Source organism: Mastacembelus armatus, chromosome 10, assembly GCF_900324485.2.
Source record: "Mastacembelus armatus chromosome 10, fMasArm1.2, whole genome shotgun sequence".
Taxonomy (NCBI): Eukaryota; Metazoa; Chordata; class Actinopteri; order Synbranchiformes; family Mastacembelidae; genus Mastacembelus; species Mastacembelus armatus.
This window is the reverse complement of record NC_046642.1, coordinates 12202149-12221086: the sequence shown is the minus strand read 5'-3', so window position 1 is coordinate 12221086 and position 18938 is coordinate 12202149. Positions and strand designations below refer to the sequence as shown.

At 39.8% G+C, this 18938-nt stretch overlaps 1 protein-coding gene across 1 annotated transcript in view; it reads right to left on the bottom strand.

The window, feature by feature from the left end:
• dock2 (dedicator of cytokinesis 2) overlaps positions 1-18031 on the bottom strand; it is an 81754-nt gene extending 63723 nt beyond the window's left edge. Inside the window, exons 1-21 of the mRNA XM_026331254.2 lie at positions 17809-18031; positions 15707-15790; positions 15378-15418; positions 15057-15112; positions 14869-14965; positions 14635-14783; positions 14305-14440; positions 13550-13707; positions 12006-12087; positions 11639-11774; positions 11075-11150; positions 10818-10894; positions 9051-9301; positions 8564-8662; positions 8320-8392; positions 7939-8042; positions 6226-6424; positions 4601-4698; positions 4412-4501; positions 4078-4178; positions 1754-1888 (exon numbers count right to left, since the gene is read on the bottom strand). Coding sequence (XP_026187039.1) covers positions 1754-1888; positions 4078-4178; positions 4412-4501; positions 4601-4698; positions 6226-6424; positions 7939-8042; positions 8320-8392; positions 8564-8662; positions 9051-9301; positions 10818-10894; positions 11075-11150; positions 11639-11774; positions 12006-12087; positions 13550-13707; positions 14305-14440; positions 14635-14783; positions 14869-14965; positions 15057-15112; positions 15378-15418; positions 15707-15790; positions 17809-17851 — 2285 coding nt within the window. The 5' untranslated portion in view covers positions 17852-18031. The remainder of the gene's footprint in view (positions 1-1753; positions 1889-4077; positions 4179-4411; positions 4502-4600; positions 4699-6225; positions 6425-7938; positions 8043-8319; positions 8393-8563; positions 8663-9050; positions 9302-10817; positions 10895-11074; positions 11151-11638; positions 11775-12005; positions 12088-13549; positions 13708-14304; positions 14441-14634; positions 14784-14868; positions 14966-15056; positions 15113-15377; positions 15419-15706; positions 15791-17808) is intronic.
• Between the last annotated feature and the right edge of the window lie 907 nt (positions 18032-18938).

Sequence of the window (18938 nt, the reverse complement as noted above, 5' to 3'; positions counted from 1 at the left end):
TGGAGTGACAATGTGATGAACACGTACACACAACTATGTATGTATATACACCACTTTATTAGGTACAACTTGCAAGTACCAGGTTGGACCCACTTTTGCCTTCAGAACTGTCTTAATTCTTCATGGCATAGATTCAACAAGGTGTTGGAAACATTCAGAAGAGATTTTAGTTCATATTGACATGATAGCATCATGCAGGTGCTGCAGATTTGTCAGCTGCACATCCGTGATGCGAATCTCCCATTTCTCCACATCCCAAACGTGCTTTATTTTGTCATTTTCATCCACACAACTGTCGCTTACTGGATATTTTCTCTTTTTCTTTTTCTCTGTAAACCCTAGAGATGGTTGTGCATGAAAATCTCAGTAGATCAGCAGTTTCTGAAATACTTGGACCTGCCCGTCTGGCACCAACAACCATGTCATGTTCAAGATCACTTAAATCCTTCAATCATTCTTCCTTAATCTGATGCTCAGCTTGAACTTCAGCAAGTCGTCTTGAGCACACCTACATGCCTAAATTGAGCATTGAGTTGCTGCCATGTGATTGGCTGATTAGCTATTTGTGTTAACAAGCAGTTGAACAGGTGTACCTAATAATGGTGGCCAGTGAGTGTATGTGGGCTCACACACACACATACAATTTACATGGTGGAGGTGGAGTGCGAACTGTGAGTGTATAAAGGTTTCAGTCCCCACAATCTAAGTAATAGCAGTCACAAATACCTTTGTCTTTATTCCTTGTGGGGACTTTGTTGACTTATTCACTAATTTCTGGAAGACTTACTCTAAACTTTATCATAGCCACTACCTGCCTAATCCTAACCACAAATTAAGTCATCACTGTAAAATTCAAAAATTCTCACAAAAGTCCCCACAGGAAGACCAAGTCCCCACAATGTCACTAACACCACACACACACACACACACACACTTGGGAATCCATACTAATGCATTCACACAAACCTGCATACACTCTATGAATATATAAACATATGCACCAACCACATCGATAAACAAACAGATCAATTTCAACAAACAAAGCCCACAATGCCCTCTAGAAGATTAAAATGACAGACCTTCACTGACCAATGGACGTCAAATGATAAACACACCAACACACACACACACACACACACACACACACACACACACACACTGAGATCCCCACCCATTTCAGTTCTACAAATACTAATACACTGCACCCAAAAAAGACACACACCCACAGATATGCGATTCAAAACATGTCCGTGTGTTATTTCCGCACACATCTACACAAAAACACACATAGGTGCTTTAAGTCACCCACAGGAAAGGCACATTTGTGGATCATGTTTCTGAACTGTCAGCATCAACTTTTGCTCAGCAGTTACACACTAAATGATGTTTACACTTATTGAGTGGTGCAGCTCTCGTCTCAGCTCAGCACAGCGGGAGTCATAAGTCTCTCTTGCAGGAAGTTTGTCCAGCTGGTGCATTGCTGGCTGCCTCCAGCACCCTGTCTCTGCCATTAGCTCTCATTTGGATTCTGCACTTTATCATCAATGTTTATTAGCAGCATTTGTGCTGCAATCAGCAGCATTTTCTCACAGAACTGTCAAACAATTACTCCAGTAATACAGTGTCACTTGGCTCTGTGTGAGTACCTTCTAGAGTCTATATTTGCATTATTGTGGTTCAAAAAGAAATTAAAAGTAATTATAATGATCACTCCACCAAACGTGTGAAGTTGTTAGTCTATGCAAACACTCACTGGGAGTAGAGCATGCGTGAGCGGACGATAAACTTGAAGATGTACTCAAGGGCTTTGAGAGTTCGGAGGATGGGCTCACACTGTTCCCCTCGGCTGGACACATCCAGATACCTCTTCAACACTGACATCAGCTTTCTGGAAGAGAATGATATGAAGAGTGATAAAGAAAAAAGGAAATAATGGGAAAAAAAGAAAAGTCAAAAACATTCAATCAGATTTGTCATTTCTTTTCTGATGTTCCACAGGATGGAAGGTTAATCGCCAACTCAATTTTTCACTTCCGTAGAGCAGAAAGACAGTGCAACAGAGTGAGAAAGAATAAGGGAGAAGACCAGAGGTAAAAAAAAAAAAAAAATTAAAAAATAGTATTTCACACCTCAACAGATGTACCTTTCACATAGCTCACAGACAAAAAAAAAAAAAACTAAAAAAATCGGTCTCCAACACATGCACACCCTACAGACATCTTTAGACACACACAAATATTCTGGTGTGGGGGAGAGAGGTGTGGGTGGTGCAGAGTTCAATTTAAGTTTATGACCTATGGGCCTAATATCGCTGTGCATTAATGGCACATTAAACACAACAAGTAATACTGCTGGCTTGGAGAGGGTTAAGACTTTTGGCTTTGTGATGGCTCTATTTCATTGAAAGAACAAAAGGAGTTCATTTTTAAAACTATGCAGTGCTTTTAAACAATAACAAAGTCCCTTTAAAAATGAACTCTAATCTGGTCTCACTGCCATTTGGGTGGCCTTGAAAATATTATGTTATTACCATTCAGTCTTCTCTGGCTTTGTTTTGGTGCTTGACTTAAAGGCAAATACAGGAGGATTTGTTCTCTTTTAAGAGCAAAAGATACAGAGTTTAAAACATAGTGAGAGGGTGTTACATAGTTTTACATACCAGCCTCTGGGCTGACAGGCGTTAAGCTGCAGTGACCCTCATAAGGAGGATGAACACCAACACACTGGCAGAGAGGGGATGGAGTGATGATGGGGAGACGAGATGAATAGATGGAGTGAAGATCAGACAGGAGAGGAGAAAAGCGGTTAAGAGAGGAGGAGAGTGTCAGGGATAATTGGGCGAAGGAGGCTAAAGGAGGGGTAGCAAGGGGAAAGGGGCAAGCAAGAAAAGATGAGGAGGACTTAGATGGCTTTTTAATTTCCTAACTGAAGCTTAGCCAGTGCAAACAACTGGTTTCTCTAGGCCCCACTGAATCAAGTGAAGTGAATTAACAGAGAGGAAAAAGCAGCTAGAAGTGATTGAGGTATATGCCTGAATGCTTTAGCCAATGCACCACAGAAATGCAGGGTTAAAACTCTGCCTAGCTGGAGAATACTCTAATCCTGTTCAATCAAGTAGGTCAAAAGCTAACACATACTCTGACCTCCTCTGGCAACTGGATATAGTGCAATAGTTAGAATCCAAACCCTGAATCATCAGCTGACATTTAAATGAATACATTAGGTTTTAAATGTGTGTATCATTGGCATGCAGTAAGACATTTACTTAAACTAAATTAATGCCATCTACATACCTAGTGTACATTAAGCTTCTGTGTCCGTCTTTCTAAGAAGCACAAAACACTTCCTGGCTTAATGACAAAACATTATTGAGATTATCTGGTGGGATTTAGAGGATTTCATTATTCTGAAGAGATGGGAGAACTGCCTCATGAAAGAGCATATAATCCTCCATTTGAAATGCAAACAAGAATGCAGCAGAACTTGCTGATACACTAGTAGTAGTTTCCCACAACTGAAATATTTTACATTTGTTAACAGAGTTGAACACAGTTCTGAAACTTCCCTATGATCAGAACTAAATGAATGCCCAGCTGGTGTTTTATGGAACTCCTCAAAGAACCATAAACCGTACTGTACATAGCTGGTCTCGCCCTGCGAGTTTTATTGATACTAAAGTCAACCGTGGTAGACTCAATAAAGAGCTGGCTGCTTTTTAAAGACATTAACAGGACTGTTGCATGAGCATACTGATTTGCTACTGAATATCTTGCCTTTTTGATCAAACTAATTTTTTTTTTGTGTGATTCCAATCATAATATATTTTTATATAGAGTTGTATGTTGCTTGTTTGCAGGTTTTTATGTTTTATTATGTCAATCTTCCACAGTGTTAGATGAAATAAAAAGTGGGGTGGAGAAACATGGGCTGTATTGTTCTAAATGTACTGTATTCATTAAGTTCTGATGCAAGAGTTACAGGGTGTTATTGCCAGTGCTGTCGATCTTATGGGAAACTCATACAAATTTCACTGAAAGAGATGAAAGGAAGTGGTTTCAGGTCCAGGAAATAACATACTTGTAGGCCAGTGTAGCACTGAAATGCTGTTTGATGTAGGCCTCCAACACTGTGTTGAAGTGTTGAAACTTTCTGTCAGCAATCAGGCCAATGATGTATATCTGGCAGATAAAAAACAGAAGAACAGGTAGGGTTATATGTCTACACAACATCAGACATGTACAAAGCAGGTGAGGAGTACTCTACATGTTTATTTGGACGGAGATAGACAGGTAGACACAGAGCTATAAGGCTCAATGCACACAGAGGAAGGCTGTCAAGAAATCACCTACATCTGTTGACAAAGCACACAACACACACACACACACACACACACGCACACGCACACACTCACCAAGGCATCAAACACAAGGATGTCGTAGTCATCCGTCTGGGAGTGTTCCATCATGATGTTGAACAAGGCATCCAGTGTATCCTGCAGAAACTGCATGCATACAAAAACACAAAGGTGAGCACCAGTAAGAGCACACACGTGCCAGTTTACACGCTTATGCAAAGGCACACTTTGAATCACATCGCTGACCTTAACAACCTCCTCTCCATCAATGATTTTGAGCTTCTCCAGGTTGTCTCTGAGGAGCTCAGGTCGAGTCCTCCACTTGAGGAGCCCCAACAGGCCCACTAGAGAGAGGAGAGACAGGATATGTTCAGGTTTTGTCTTAAAGGAGCTCGAGTGGAAATAATAGCTCAATCAACAAAACGTGATGATTTGTCATTAATGAGATTTTCACTTCATTCATATACACATTTTCTGTCATTAATTGTGCTACAGTTTGATAGGGGGCAGATCTCCATGTCTCTGTAGGGCTGCCCACTCGAAGCTCACCGCTTTCACTGTCCAATAACTTTTGACTCACGAAGCCAAGCCTCACATCTGGTGAGTGGCCCTAAACAATGCTGTGGACATGCATGGCTGCCTAAAAGCTTTTTTCTGTGTGTATGTGCATGTGTGTACAGGTGATTAATACTGCAGGATAATGTTCATTATAATGATGGACTGGCTTCCTCAGTAACAGCTGTTGCACTGCACCTGTGTCTGATGCACTTTACTGTCTGGAGTGTGCGTGTGTATGCAGTTGTTGATGTGGATATAGACTTCAGTATGTGTGGCTGACTGCCAGGGTGTGTAGGACAAAATGGCAACACTCCCCACTGATAAAACCCATGGATATACACAGCTCCCACCCATCCTTTGCTTACTGACCATAACGTGCACACACTCACATATGTTTAACATTCCTTGTGAGGACCTTACATTTGTGGGGACCTTACATTTACATTCATTTACTGGACATCCTAACCTTTGTTACTAGTTGCCTAACCCTAACCTTACCCTGACCTTACCTTAACCTTATATTAATCACCCTAAAGTTCAAACACTTAGATTTAGGTGGATTCCATGTCTTCATAATGTGTATAAAGTCCAAACAATGTAAGTAATATTAGATGTGAATGCGCATAAACACACACCCACACACTTTGTACTTCTGGCACCACTGACCTAATTAACATACAAATGACTCACCGTTAATTGGCTAGAGGTTCCCTTTACCCTAACCCAGACTCACTCTTCAGCTGTCTCAATTTTCAACCCTAAACCTATAAATAACATTTTGCCTAATGACATCAGAAAAAATGTTTCCTTGTATTTTGCCAAACATTTTAGAAGTTTTCTAACTTAAATCTGAATTTCTGGATCTCAAGACTTAGTCGTGCCCACCAGAGAAGGAAGGAGGGATCCAAGTAAAAGATGCAGACAGAGGAATAGATATATATAGATATGTGTGTTTTTTAGAGACAAGAGGTTCTTTCCTCCATTATCTGAAGTATCTAATTTCCTGTTTTCCATTAAAGATGCGATGTCAATAAGACTTTTCACCAATGATTCATTGTTTTTTGCCCAGTCCTATTACTTTGCTGAGAGAGGATGTTATGTTTTTTTGATGTGTCAGGTTTAAGTTCAAACACACTACTTCTCTGTGCTCATAATCTCTGCCCTAATCCTTCTTTATATTATATTGCGTGCATTTACGTGTGTGTTTTTCTACAATATCTCTAGAATAGGTTGATGTCAATTCACAGAATGGCTATTTGAACGTTGTAACACCTACTTCGTGTCCATCCAAACAAAAACACACATACACCTACCATTCTGGGTGAGTTTGGTGGAGCACACCAGACTGGAGATACTGAAGCTGTCTCTAGAGCTGACTGACAGGCCTCCACCCCCAGACACACTGCTGGAACTGCGGCTCAGTACTGCCACCTTGTGGGGGTCGCTGTGGTGGTGGCGGGTTGAGGGCAACGACAAGTAAGAGTGCACATCTTCCATGCGTTTGCTGTCACCCTGACAAGACAATGAGAGAAAGTCATTTTAAATCAGTAGTGCTGACACAGTAGTAATGATACAACTTTACATATGGCACTGATGTTTGGTGAGAGTCACAGCAGCACTAGGACAAGGATTATATTTTCTGTGGTCAGTCAAAATGCCTTGATGGAAGATAAGCAGAAGACAGAGGGATACTGGGATTTGCAGTGATTTATCAGGCCAACCCTGAAAAGACTGTAGTTACTGGTTCCACAGCAGTAATCCCCTGTGATCAGTCACTTATCTACTTCTGCCTAACTCAACTTCTAGTTGTAAACACATAAATTTAAAAAACAGTGAGGCAAAGAAAGGAAAAATAAACAAAACAAAAACTACTGATTTTCCTCCTTAGTTTGAAAAAACTACATAAGACAGAGTCAAGACATTGGAAAGAAGCGAAAAGACATGGAAAAAAGATGAGAAATCTCCTCTTGGCATTTTGAGTTTCTATTCTGTTTATGTCATCAGGTACTGCTGCAGATTCTTATATACATATAAATGTAACCCTATTCGGGTCATAAATTCATTCAGGTCTGAAACCTCAGCTTTGCTTTAGTTAATGTCAAACCACTAAGTATTAATGAGTGAGTTGGATGAAAAACATGGAGTTGAAGCCATCAGTGGCACAGGGATCGTGAGGACTGCAGGGATAACGAGAGATAATCGAAAAGAGGGCACGGGGGAACCGTCCATTTGGTCTTTGAGTGAATCACGAGTAATTAATCTTCATTGCGTTTGGCATTTAATCAATAAGGGGATTCAATCTTAGTTCTGGCTCATTTGGCAGGAAATCTATTTGGCTTCACTCAACCTGTCTGAATGGCCATAATCTCTCATCATGACTCGCTATATATTTACTGTAGGTCTGCTTTGCCTCTTCCTGGTATTAACTTGTTTTCAGACATGCATGGTCTGTGTTCTTTTTTCTATCATGCTTTAGACAATTAGAGCTGTATGCATCAGTGATTTGTCAAGTCTACAATTCACTTCTTGTCATTATATAGATAAAGAAAAACCTCTGGGAGATGGCACTGAACTCCGATAGAGTGAAAACAAATTCCTCATTAATTCATGTCTTTTGAATCAAAACAATCCTGCAGACTGGTTGTGTTATTAACCACAAGTTGACGAGTTAAAAAGATATCTCGGCTTTGTTGTAGTTGGGCTGTTTAATCCAAGGTGGTTGGTGCAACAGAAGTAATGAGCTGTGACCCTTTCTTATCATAAAAGATGCACAATGAAAGTTCTGACTTTCAGAGGAGCTTTTGCATCTGTGTAGCTCTGAAAAATCTGTGTTGATCTGCTATTCAGTTGCCTAATGTCAGTGGGCGTCAAGGAAAGTGGGATTTGGTAGAAAATAAGATGCATATCCACTTTTAAATGAAATTGGTTCTGAGTTCAGCTGATATAACTTACCCTTTATTTGATTCATCTTTGAATAGCATACTGTGTCTGTGTTGTTCTACAGAAGTTCTGTTTCTGGTTCTCACCTTGAAGACTACAAGATCATGCAGTCCATCCTGCAAAACCGTCCCATCATCCTTCATCAGACGCACAAAGGCCATGGCAAAGTTCTTCTCACTCTTGTCCTTGGCTGAAGACAAATGGAGAGAGATGTGTAAACAGAAGGAGAAAGGGTCAGGAGAGAAACATATCAGGGAAATAGGGAAGGGCGACAGATAAGAATTAAGCTTTGGAAGGAAGAAAACCTTCTGATTTGTATAATCAAGTATCTTTAATGGCACCTTGGGTCATTTTCCAAATTGCTTCCAATCATTGTCACATTATGCTAAGGGAATCACTAGACAGGAACTAAGATTGTGGGTGGAATTGTGGAAAGACCAGGTAGATGAAGGCAGACTCATACTTACATTCCTGAGAAGAGCGGTGTCTGAACATAAAGCGCAAATGAACTTTACACATCTCTTCCAAAGGGACTGCCACCTGGAGGACATCTTATGTTATTGGCTATGCAATGACTTTCCAAGGTTTGTTTTATTGAAATTTATGGATGAAATGAGGAACCAGACATTTAAAGGAAACTGAAAGAAATACCGAGCATTGAAGGAACGAAAATTCAACACACACAGATATACACATGCACAAAATACACACCTTAAACGTCTCCATCCAGCGGGGCTGTTTGACTTGGTAGTAGATGACCGATCTGTACTCACTGACTGTCTTATCCCCTGCACCCAGACAGATAGAGTTCTAGGAAAGAGAGGGAGAGAATGATGTGTTTCACACTGAGCTGAAGGATTGTAAGTTCATGTATGTGTCTGTCTGTCTGTCTGTGTGTGTGTGTGTGTGTGTGTGTGTGTGTGTGTGTGTGTTCATTGATGTCCATGTATGCCTAAAATGGATTTCCATTCTGGATAAAGCATCTGTAGTCCCTGGCTATGAGAAGGTGAGTGAGTGCTTGATCAATGCCATGCTTGTTCACTGCCCTATTACCACATCAATCTCTTAAACACTGCACATACAGAACACATACACACTTTCAAACCTGCATACTCTGCCGCAACCCCCCCACACACACAAAGCAGTCCATGTTTATATAAATCGCTTTCCCATTCAAATACACAAAGGTACTGCTCACCTGTATAACCTTGCCCTCCTCATCACAGACCCACATGATGACCTCCACGTTTTTCTGTGTTGTCTTGTTGTACTTGTCAAAGTCACCACCCTGTAACGTGATGTAGATGTCGTTGCGAACATCTCCTGGCATGATGATCTCCGGGAAGCCCAGCTTACGGGCCACCACGGTGCTGCGGTCCACCAGGTGAGGATACTCCTTCCGGATCTGAACGATGTCCCCAACTAAAGCCTTCATGGTCACCCACAGACCTGGATGGAGGTGGAGTTAGAGAATAAAGGGAGGTTATGTATTACGCTTAAGAAAAAAGTTATATTTATATTTATATTTATAAGCCTCTGAAGAGGCATTTAGACCATTATGGAACTTTCCAAACTCAAACTTCAGATAAAGGGCAGATTTATTGCACATATTCACTAGTGGGTGTACCTCTGGGATATATTAGCAGTAAATGGGTTGTTAATCTAAAGAATAATTAACTCAAAAGATACATTAAATTACAGATACATTAAACCACTGTTAGACACAAGTTAGGTGTAGAGTCAGTATAAGAGAACATGAAGGGCCCTTCATGTTCTCTTATACTGAATCTCTTAGGAAATTTTACTTTAACAAATACTGAACGTGTCACTCCAGGCTATTTTATATGAGGGACCCACTTAATGAAAAATGAATAGACTATAACGCTCTTAATTAATAAATATCACAGGCTAAAACTGTATGTGGGAGTCTCTCTATTTGTTTGGTCTGGTTAGTTGTCCCCGCTGAGCACCTGTTCAGATGTGTAGAGATACTGTCTGAAATGAGGGAATTTTCATTTCTCTCTGCATCCAAATGAATTATTTCAAACCTGTCGCTGTGGGAAATGTAATGCTAAAGGTGAACTGGGAATGTGAAAAATGTCGGTTGTTGCTGCAGCCTATACTGTAATCACTTCTATAAAATGTATGTCCTTTTTGTGATATGAGTCTAACACGAGAGCAAAGCAAACAAAGGATGAAAGTGTTTTCATAATAGACAGAAATTTACTCCTAAAGAATAAAACCTGGAATGAACAGGATAAAAGGGCTGAGCTATATAAAGGAACTACATAGTTGGTGAAAACTATGTCACAAACCCACATTTTCAAGGCTAACCATATAACTCCAGGGAAAACTGCATGTGCCTGTTAGTGTGTGCATATAAGTGTGTACAGTGGCAAAAGCATCACAAAATGAGAGGAGGGAGAGATTAGGGCACTGAATAATGTTAAGAACAGACATCTAGTGGCCTCAGGTGCTTCTTCCATATCTGCTCGTCCAGGTGCTGCTTTCATATCTAGGTTATACCCAGGGCCTTCAGGAGCTGGACCAAAGATAAATGCTGAGCGATATGACAGTGTGGTCCAACATGTGAGGTGACTCTATGTGGAACAAGATGGTGTCAAACATAAGGGATTGTCAAAGTCAGCCATAAACATGAACTACGTGGGTGGTGAGACTGGATGTTGGTGAGGGAGCAATAAAGGGTAACGAATATGAAAACATCAGCTCAAGGGCGCATGCTATCCATCAGGATAATGGCCTTCATTCTCACCCACAGAGTAGAGAGAAGAGGCAAGGATACGATGAGAAATGGCCATTTTATCTGACCACAAATGACTGCAGTGTCTACAGTCCAGTGGGAATCATCAGCCCATATACAGCAGCAGCACAAAGTTTGGCAGAGCAGTCACATGGCTTTCACGCTAGGAAACGGACAGCAAAGCCTGTAAGTCTAGGACGGTACCTTGGCCACCACTGTCTCCCCGTAACGCTGTCGCCTTGTTCAGCAAGGTGTGGAGAAAGTCATTCTCAGCAACTACCCTGAAGCCAAACAAACACAGACAGACACAGTTGAAATCGTGCAGATGCTGAAACCTTCACGCACACAAGATTGCAATTATACAATTTTAATTACAGGTTGGATCTGTGAGTTCGGTTACTCAGAAAAGAAACCGAGGGGGCGAGATTTGCTGGAGAAAAGCAGATGAAAATAGGACGTACGGGAAGAAAGGGATGAAAAACTGCTTCTCCTCATCGCATTCAGTCTTTCCTTTGATGATATCACTGATGTCCATTACTGCCAAAAAAAAGAGAAAACAAATATGTCTGTGATGACAAATTCAAACAGCAGTAATTTCAGATGTGCATTCACATCAGTCAAAAAATGACAGCCTCTGTGAAGTTTTGCGTGTAATGCTTTCTAATGCGTGATATACTGGTCTCACAAAACAGGCCTCAGGACACACCCTGACAGCTTATTTGTGACTATTATTATAGGAGAATAAACCCTGCTGCAACTAACAATTCAGACAAAACTCTGAACTCTGACCTTTAGGGAGCAAAAGTTCAAATTACTGAACAATCTTCTAAAGGCCATTACTGTTACTGCTAGACTGGTGAATTTTGGCAAGGGAATGGGATAAAACAGCCTATCATCAAAATGGGAAATCTTTTTGATTAGCAACGTAGTAAGTCTAATAACTGCACTGAATACTTTCCACATCACTTGACCACTGGGATTGGAAATGTAGCTGGACAAAATTGGTCTGGCTCTTCTTCTTGTACCTGCCACTCCAAATGGCCGTCTCAGCCCCTGAGTGCACTTCTTGCTGTTGGTCTCTTTCAGGTCCATCCTGCCCACTCTCACTATCTGACATATCAGAAAAATCTTCTCTCTGCTCAGGTCTTTGTTCCCCAAGTCCTGGTGGCAGCCAAAAACAGGGAGAAGAAGAGAGAAAAAAGATTAGTTGGAGTGGGGGGGGGGAGTTGGAGATGGTATGTTTGTAGGAAAGAGAGGGTGAGAGAAAATTTAAAAAAACAGAGAAAATAAAAAAAAAACAGTGCAATCTTCAAATACAAAATAAACTCCTTTAATCCCATACTGTCTCTAAGGTAAGAAACAGTGTGACAGTGCCCTCCTGTGGCCACTTACTGTAAAGACGACCTTCAGGTTGTTCAGCATGTCAATCTCCTTGGGGAACCCTTTGCTGCCCCATCGCACCAAGTAGTTCTCACTGCACAATGGATGATAAACAGTTAAAGTCATATATTATACCTGATACGCTGCTGTTCTAACAAGTTATACCAGTTTAAAAACCGACCACACATACTATCAGAAATTGCAGCCACAAAAAAGAACCTTGCTTGTGAAGTTCTGCACATTCCTCTCTGATTAGGGGTTTGTAAATATTTTTCCCTGCATGAAGTGATGAATCAAAAGATAAAAATACTATTACTGTCGAGTCCCAGAATGAGTCCAGATAAAGCTGGACTGTTTACAGTACCTCCCATATCTTTTAGTAGCTCAATCTTCAGGAAAATATCACACAGCACCCCAGCTGATGTAAATGAGCTGTGTGAAGTTTACTGATGTAATATTAGGTACATGACATCTGGGAAACTTCAGATGTTTCAGTCATCCCCTGACAGGCATGTAGGTGTGGTAGCTGGTGTAGTAATTTACACTTAAGTTCTAAACTTACAACCCCCATATTCCCAGCAGCATTTTCATGACATAAAAGCAGACAGAGTACAGTAACAGACAATGTCAGGGAGATGAATAGAAAGACAGACAGAAAAATGGGCACGCTTCTACAGTGTCAGTGAGATGAATCAAAGCTGAGAAAAAGTGGATGCCTTACTGAAAGATTCCTGTCATAAAACCCTACTATCTGCATTTTTCTTTTTTTTTAAAAGGCAGGCCGATATCTCAAAAAGTACTGAATAATATAGACCAAAGAGATGAAAAACAATCAGGACAAATGCCAAGAAAGTAAGAGGCGCTTGAATGGTTGGTGGATATATATTGAGGAAAAGATGATCGATCCAGGTCTATCTTAAAACTCCCAGCTGCAGTGGCTGAGACACATAGCTATGCCCAGTATGACAGTGAGTGATGGGGCTTAGCTACAGGCCTGTCAGGCACCACATAGTGCTGCCAGTCAATATCTGCTGCTCTATAATTTGTGTTTTTTTTGTATTCATATTTTTGGCTTAGCATTGTTCTCAATTAGCTGGGTTCAACAAAGGGGGAGAGAAGACAAATAAGGAAACAGAAGAAAGAGAGGTATATATGAGGAATTGGAGAAGAACAGAGGAAAGTGCGTGGAGGCTGTAGCATGTGTGTCTGCACATTGTAGAGACCTAAGATTCAAAACCTCAGTACAAAAATGTTTTCTTTCATTTCAGACATTAAATGGGTACCAAGGGATATGATGGAGGCTAAACCCACATAATCTTATTTTCCCAATGTTTATATGTAATTTAAAGGAATGAGTTTATGCAATTTGGATTTCTAATCAAAATGATGAGTAACATAAAGTTACTGTAGCTGTCAAGCATGATGCTATAACGCAACATTAATTTGAAATGTACAAAAGGGGATTAAATAATCCTTCACTTTTACACATTTAATCTTCAATATAAATCTGGAGCGTTAAATTCTTAAAATCATTCTGAAAAAGGAACAAGTGATACCTGATGATGGCCTGTTTGATGGGGTCATAGAGGGACATAAAGAGCTCCGAGTCCTCTCCGATGCGACAGACAAAGTTCCTGACGAAGACGTAAAGGCTGTGGGTGGGGGAGGACTGGATCCGTGCTGAAATCCCACTGTGGTCTGTCTGGATGTTGGACTGCAGGAGGAAACATTTGTTTTAGAAAGTCATCTTGGGACAAGGTTTTTAATAGCATAAACTGTCAGCCAAATACCTAATGTTCAAGGCTCTGACAAATCTGCTTGGCGGGTATAACACTTAAATATGGCCTGTTACTTAATTCTGGGAGGAAGCAGCTGCAGCATCCAGATTGCAAGTTTGTAAGAGAAGAAAATTATAAAAGAACACACATATTTCTTAATAATGACTCAGTGTTAAACGTCAAACAGGCTGTGTGGAGGTGAAGTGAAGACGAGCCAATTTGTAAGAAAAATGAATTGTTAATTAGGCTTAGCTGGCAGACATGACTGGCAAGCAAAATATATTTCCCATAGCATTTTCATGCTGATAAAGTTAAATGACTTCTTAAAAAATGGGATTCGGGATAGTTTTTACATTTAGTGAAATTAACTCAAGCTGTGGGGTAAAAAAACCCCTAATCTAGTGCAGACAAACCACAAACCATAACAAATCAGCCCCAAGAGACTTTCACTCTCTATCCTACACACTGTCCTTTCTGCTCCCTAGCACATTTATTTATTTATTTATTTATTTATTTATTGTCTTTGCCTATACCTGCTCCTCTTTGATGCGTTCATTAATCTTGGCTGTGGCCTCCTCATGGGCCCGAAACAAACTGATGACACTAGCCCGCTCTGGGTCCATTATGTTCCCATTCTCATCTCGCACCACCTGGTCCAGCTCCAGGATTCTGGATTAGGAAGAAGGAGGACAGTTAGAATATGGGGGGGGGAAATAGGTGGAACGTGCAAGAAGAACAGAAAATAAAAAAGTGCAACAAGTGAAGGGAGAAGTGCAGGAGAGAAGAAGACAGAGAGCATGGAGGAAGATGCAGTAGAGAAAGACAAGTTTGAACAAAGAGGTTTTGTTTTTGACAAGACGTACTTGTTGCCATAGTCAATCTTTGAGGTGACTTTCTGCTTGAGCTCCTTGAACTCGTCACTGGGCAGAGTGCCAGACAGGAGCTGGGAACGCCACTCCATTAGATCCCACATCAGCCTCTGTACCTGCTTCACACGTGCGTCTTTATTGGCCTGGACAGGTAGATGTATGTTGTCACATTCAGAGACACATATTCATTTACATAAACACAGTTTTTTGCTTGTTTGTTTGTTTTACCACAAAGAGCTGTTTCCATATGCTTCCCCATTCCCTCAGTGTGGTGGTCATCTCCTTCACCAAGGGCATCTCTGCAGATATCACCACCTCCTCATTTCTGATGTTGCACACACACACATACATACACTCACAAATACGGTAAAACATCAATTCAGAAGACACTGAAATTCATATTTTATTTCACTCACCCTCGTTTTTCAATGATGACCTCTCTAAGATGGACAAAACTGGCAGGGAACACTCCCTGCAGAGGTGAGAAGCATGGGTGGAGATGAATCGGTCAAAAAGGGGTAAACAGTGGTAGCTCACACTTATTCTATCCTCACAACTAGAACAGATCTCCCCACTACAAGTGGGTGAATATCATGCATTCTTTGGGTTGAAATGAATGTGATGCACAGTCAAAATGAAAAAAAAAAATGATTATGTGTGTGTGTGTGTGTGTGTGTGTGTGTGTGAGAGAGAGAGAGAGAGAGAGAGAGCGAGAGAGAGAGAGTGAGAGCTCTTACTTGTTGGACTTTGTTCCGGGCCAAGTAGCCCTTGTACCATCCTGAAAAACAAATCTACTGTCATTTGATTGTTACTTGACTGAAATACAAAATTGTCGGAAATGTGGAAGACTGAAACCTGGAGGGAAAACTAGGATTGCATATCATTTTTGACTGGTATAACAATAATGTAATATTTGGATGCTACTTTTGTAGAGGTATTTATCATGCATAGACATGCGACACGCAGGCCTGAAATTACAAAACATTAACATACGGTACCTTATTATGATATCACAATATAGGTTTATTCAGGTAATGTATTTTTTTATGTTTTGAGATGACCTTACCCTCACAGACCTCCTGGATGTAGACTGCATCTCCTACCTCCAGGGAAAGTTGTTTGTCTCCATTGCCAACAAAATTCCACTTTACTAGAAGAGAAATTTCAGAGGCAAAGACAAGTAACTAGGAGAACGAACACTGAAGGTTAGAAGTTCGAGTCTGACAGAAGGTTTTATAGTTTGTTATATGTTAAATGGTGTATGTAGCTATAAAACTTTTTTTTTTTAACTACTGTTTGGTTTTTACTTCTGTTTTGTAGTTCATGCAGTTTTTGTCACCAAAACATAAACGTTTGGTGAAATAATATCTGCTGTTGGGGTACAATGTGAAAGTTTCTCACTTTGGTCTCAATTAAACTCTTAAAACCTATGTTGAGTAGTTATTTCAGTTAAGCTTTGGAGAGTGAGCTTAGGAAAAACTAGGATCTATATATAGTGACCAAAGATAGAACCACATTCATAGCTGAAAAAAAAAACCCATTTTTCATTTATAGGATAATAATAATAATATTGGTTTATGTAGGAATTCAGCTGACATCACTGGTATATATGTTTAGTTCTAACACCTCTTCTGTCATTTTTTCCATGCGCCAGTTTACCAGAAGTGTGTTTACATGGGTGAGGAACTACAAGTATGTCAGCTTGAATATATAATGATTTTCATTGAGCTGAAATGATCATTCATTTAAACTACTCAACTGAAAGAAGGTTTTTTTTAAATATACAATCCATCACATAATTGCTTAATCTAAAAACTAAGCAAATTAACTATAATGTTAAGTGCAGCCTTTGCAGACGTGCTGCAGTGGCATGGCAGAGCAAATGAGTACACCGAGCACTGAAATCCAAGTCGATGAACATTGAAAAACTGCAAATGGTGCACTGTGATTAGAGTGTTGCAGAAAGTAAGCATAGCTGTGAAACTGCTGCCGTCTGTTTGCACTAGCTCACAGACTTTCTCCGTTCCATTTTTGTCACAACAAATATCCCTAACCTTCACATTTGTTCACTTATATTTAATAATTTGGTTTAACTTTCAAGCTCAGTATTGCATATATATATATATATATATATTTTTTTTTTTTTTCTTTACAATCAGCTCTTTATACAGTAATCAGTACAGCTTCACACTTACATGCGCAACTTCCTTCCTTCTTAATCTACTTCCTGTATTGTCATGTTACACAGACCAGGAAGATATTCTATCCAGATACAACAGATAAACAATTCTTCAATGATTAATTATATAAGTAATTGATTCTAAATGTTTAAGCTTCACCTTCATTGACAATCTTAATCTATAAGTGGCAGTATTATCCCTTATCTATACCTGCTTATTCTTATTGAGGATCATGGGGATAATGCTGGATCCTAAGTGGCAGAACTATTTTTGACAAAAATCTTAATTCATTCCTTATTCATTTTTACAATACAATACAAATGTGTAACTTATTACAAGTAGCCAGTAAATCATTACATCATTTGCAAAGCCCAGTTATATTATATCTGTTATATTATAGTCTGTATTGAACGTCAGGCACCTCCGTTTCTGCTCAGCTTCTGTTTATACTGCAAATCTGATGACTTTGCATGCTAATTAGCTCAGCCATATTCAACCCACATGGCAGATAAAATGCAGATTGTACTGAGAATTTCCACAGTCTGGGATTTGTTCCCGATGCCGAATTTAATCTTTAATTTTCAGAAATAGTTCTGGCTTCTGTATTTATGTGCTGCGTGATTTGTAATGCATGGTGATTACCTCATTACTCCATCAGCTTAGGATAGATTGTAATTTTTGTCTATGATAGTATCCCCATGCAATCCAATGCAAGTCTTATAAGTTTTGCTGCATTGATGTGATGTGGTGAATAAGATTTAAGCTCTGTGGGGGGGATTACATCTGATGTGTGCGTCCTGAAGTTCTACCAGGCCGTTAGCACCTGCTTACATCCTGTCAAGCAGGAAATGATAGCTGTTTATTTCTTATTTATACCAGGGATATTTACCAGCAGAGCTACACAGAGAGGCACTAAAGCAAAATATATGTGCACTCACATGCACAAAGATACACACATATTAACACATATTAGTACATTTTAACTTACCTACACCATACCGCTCTGTAGTAGTCCTCGTCCAGGGAGCCATGATTGTATGTAGTACTTTACCGACTTTTTACTTTTGAGTCTTGTTTGTTTGACTGCCCTCTTATTTTTCCCCCTCTCTCTTTATGTGGGTGTCTACTGAACTTCTCACTTCTGCATTTTTTTTTACCTTAAATGAAAGCAATAAGACCACCCCTTTTGCCTCTCTTCCTCTTCTCTCTCTCCTCTCTTCCTGCCTTTAGGCGGTTAAGGGGAAGTGGGTGAGTACAAAAAGGTGGAGTCCTATAGAACCCACAGGCCTGTGTACTGTGTGAACTTTCCGCTTTGCGTATTCTCTCAATCTGCATGATAACTGACAGTAATGCATCAGTAACAAGTGCACAAAAGGCTAAAAAGTGCCAATCTCTAAAGTATGAAAAGTCAGAACTAATACACTGCAGTCATTTTTTTTTGTATTTAAATGTGACAGCAATTTACATTCACGATGCTATTCCCAAATATGATTAAAACAAATACTGTGTATATTTAAATGTGTAAATTGTGTAGGAAAATCGATAGTCTGCCAGAATCACAGAGATCAGGAGCAGTGGGGAAACACTATAAAACCAATAGTTAGCTTTTTCAAAAATGGGACACACTGTATGGTTACTGTGTGTCCATCCATCCATCCATCTTCTATACCTGCTTTTTCCTGAAAGCCAGGGTCCCAGGGATCTGCTGGAGCCTATCCCAGCTCTCTCTCGGGTGAAAGGCAGGGGTACATCCTGGACAGGTCTCCAGTCCATCACAGGGTACTGTGTGTCAAATATTACAAAACTTTAACAAAATTTAAAAAAAAAAAAAAGAATATTAATAAAAAGTAGTTTCAAAATAGTAGCATTTTCAAACATATTAAATTGCTTCAGCTTCGGTAAATGATTTTGAGTGTCTGAGGTCGACACATTAGGAAAACAACAAAATCCTGTGTGTTGTGTGTAGTTGGCAACAACTAACCATGATACATAGAACAATATATTTTATTATATTATTTTATATTATATTATATATATTATAAAATATATATCAAAATTATGTAACATTTAACAATTCCTTTTAGAATCTAAATATCATCCTCAGCTTCTGCATTGCTG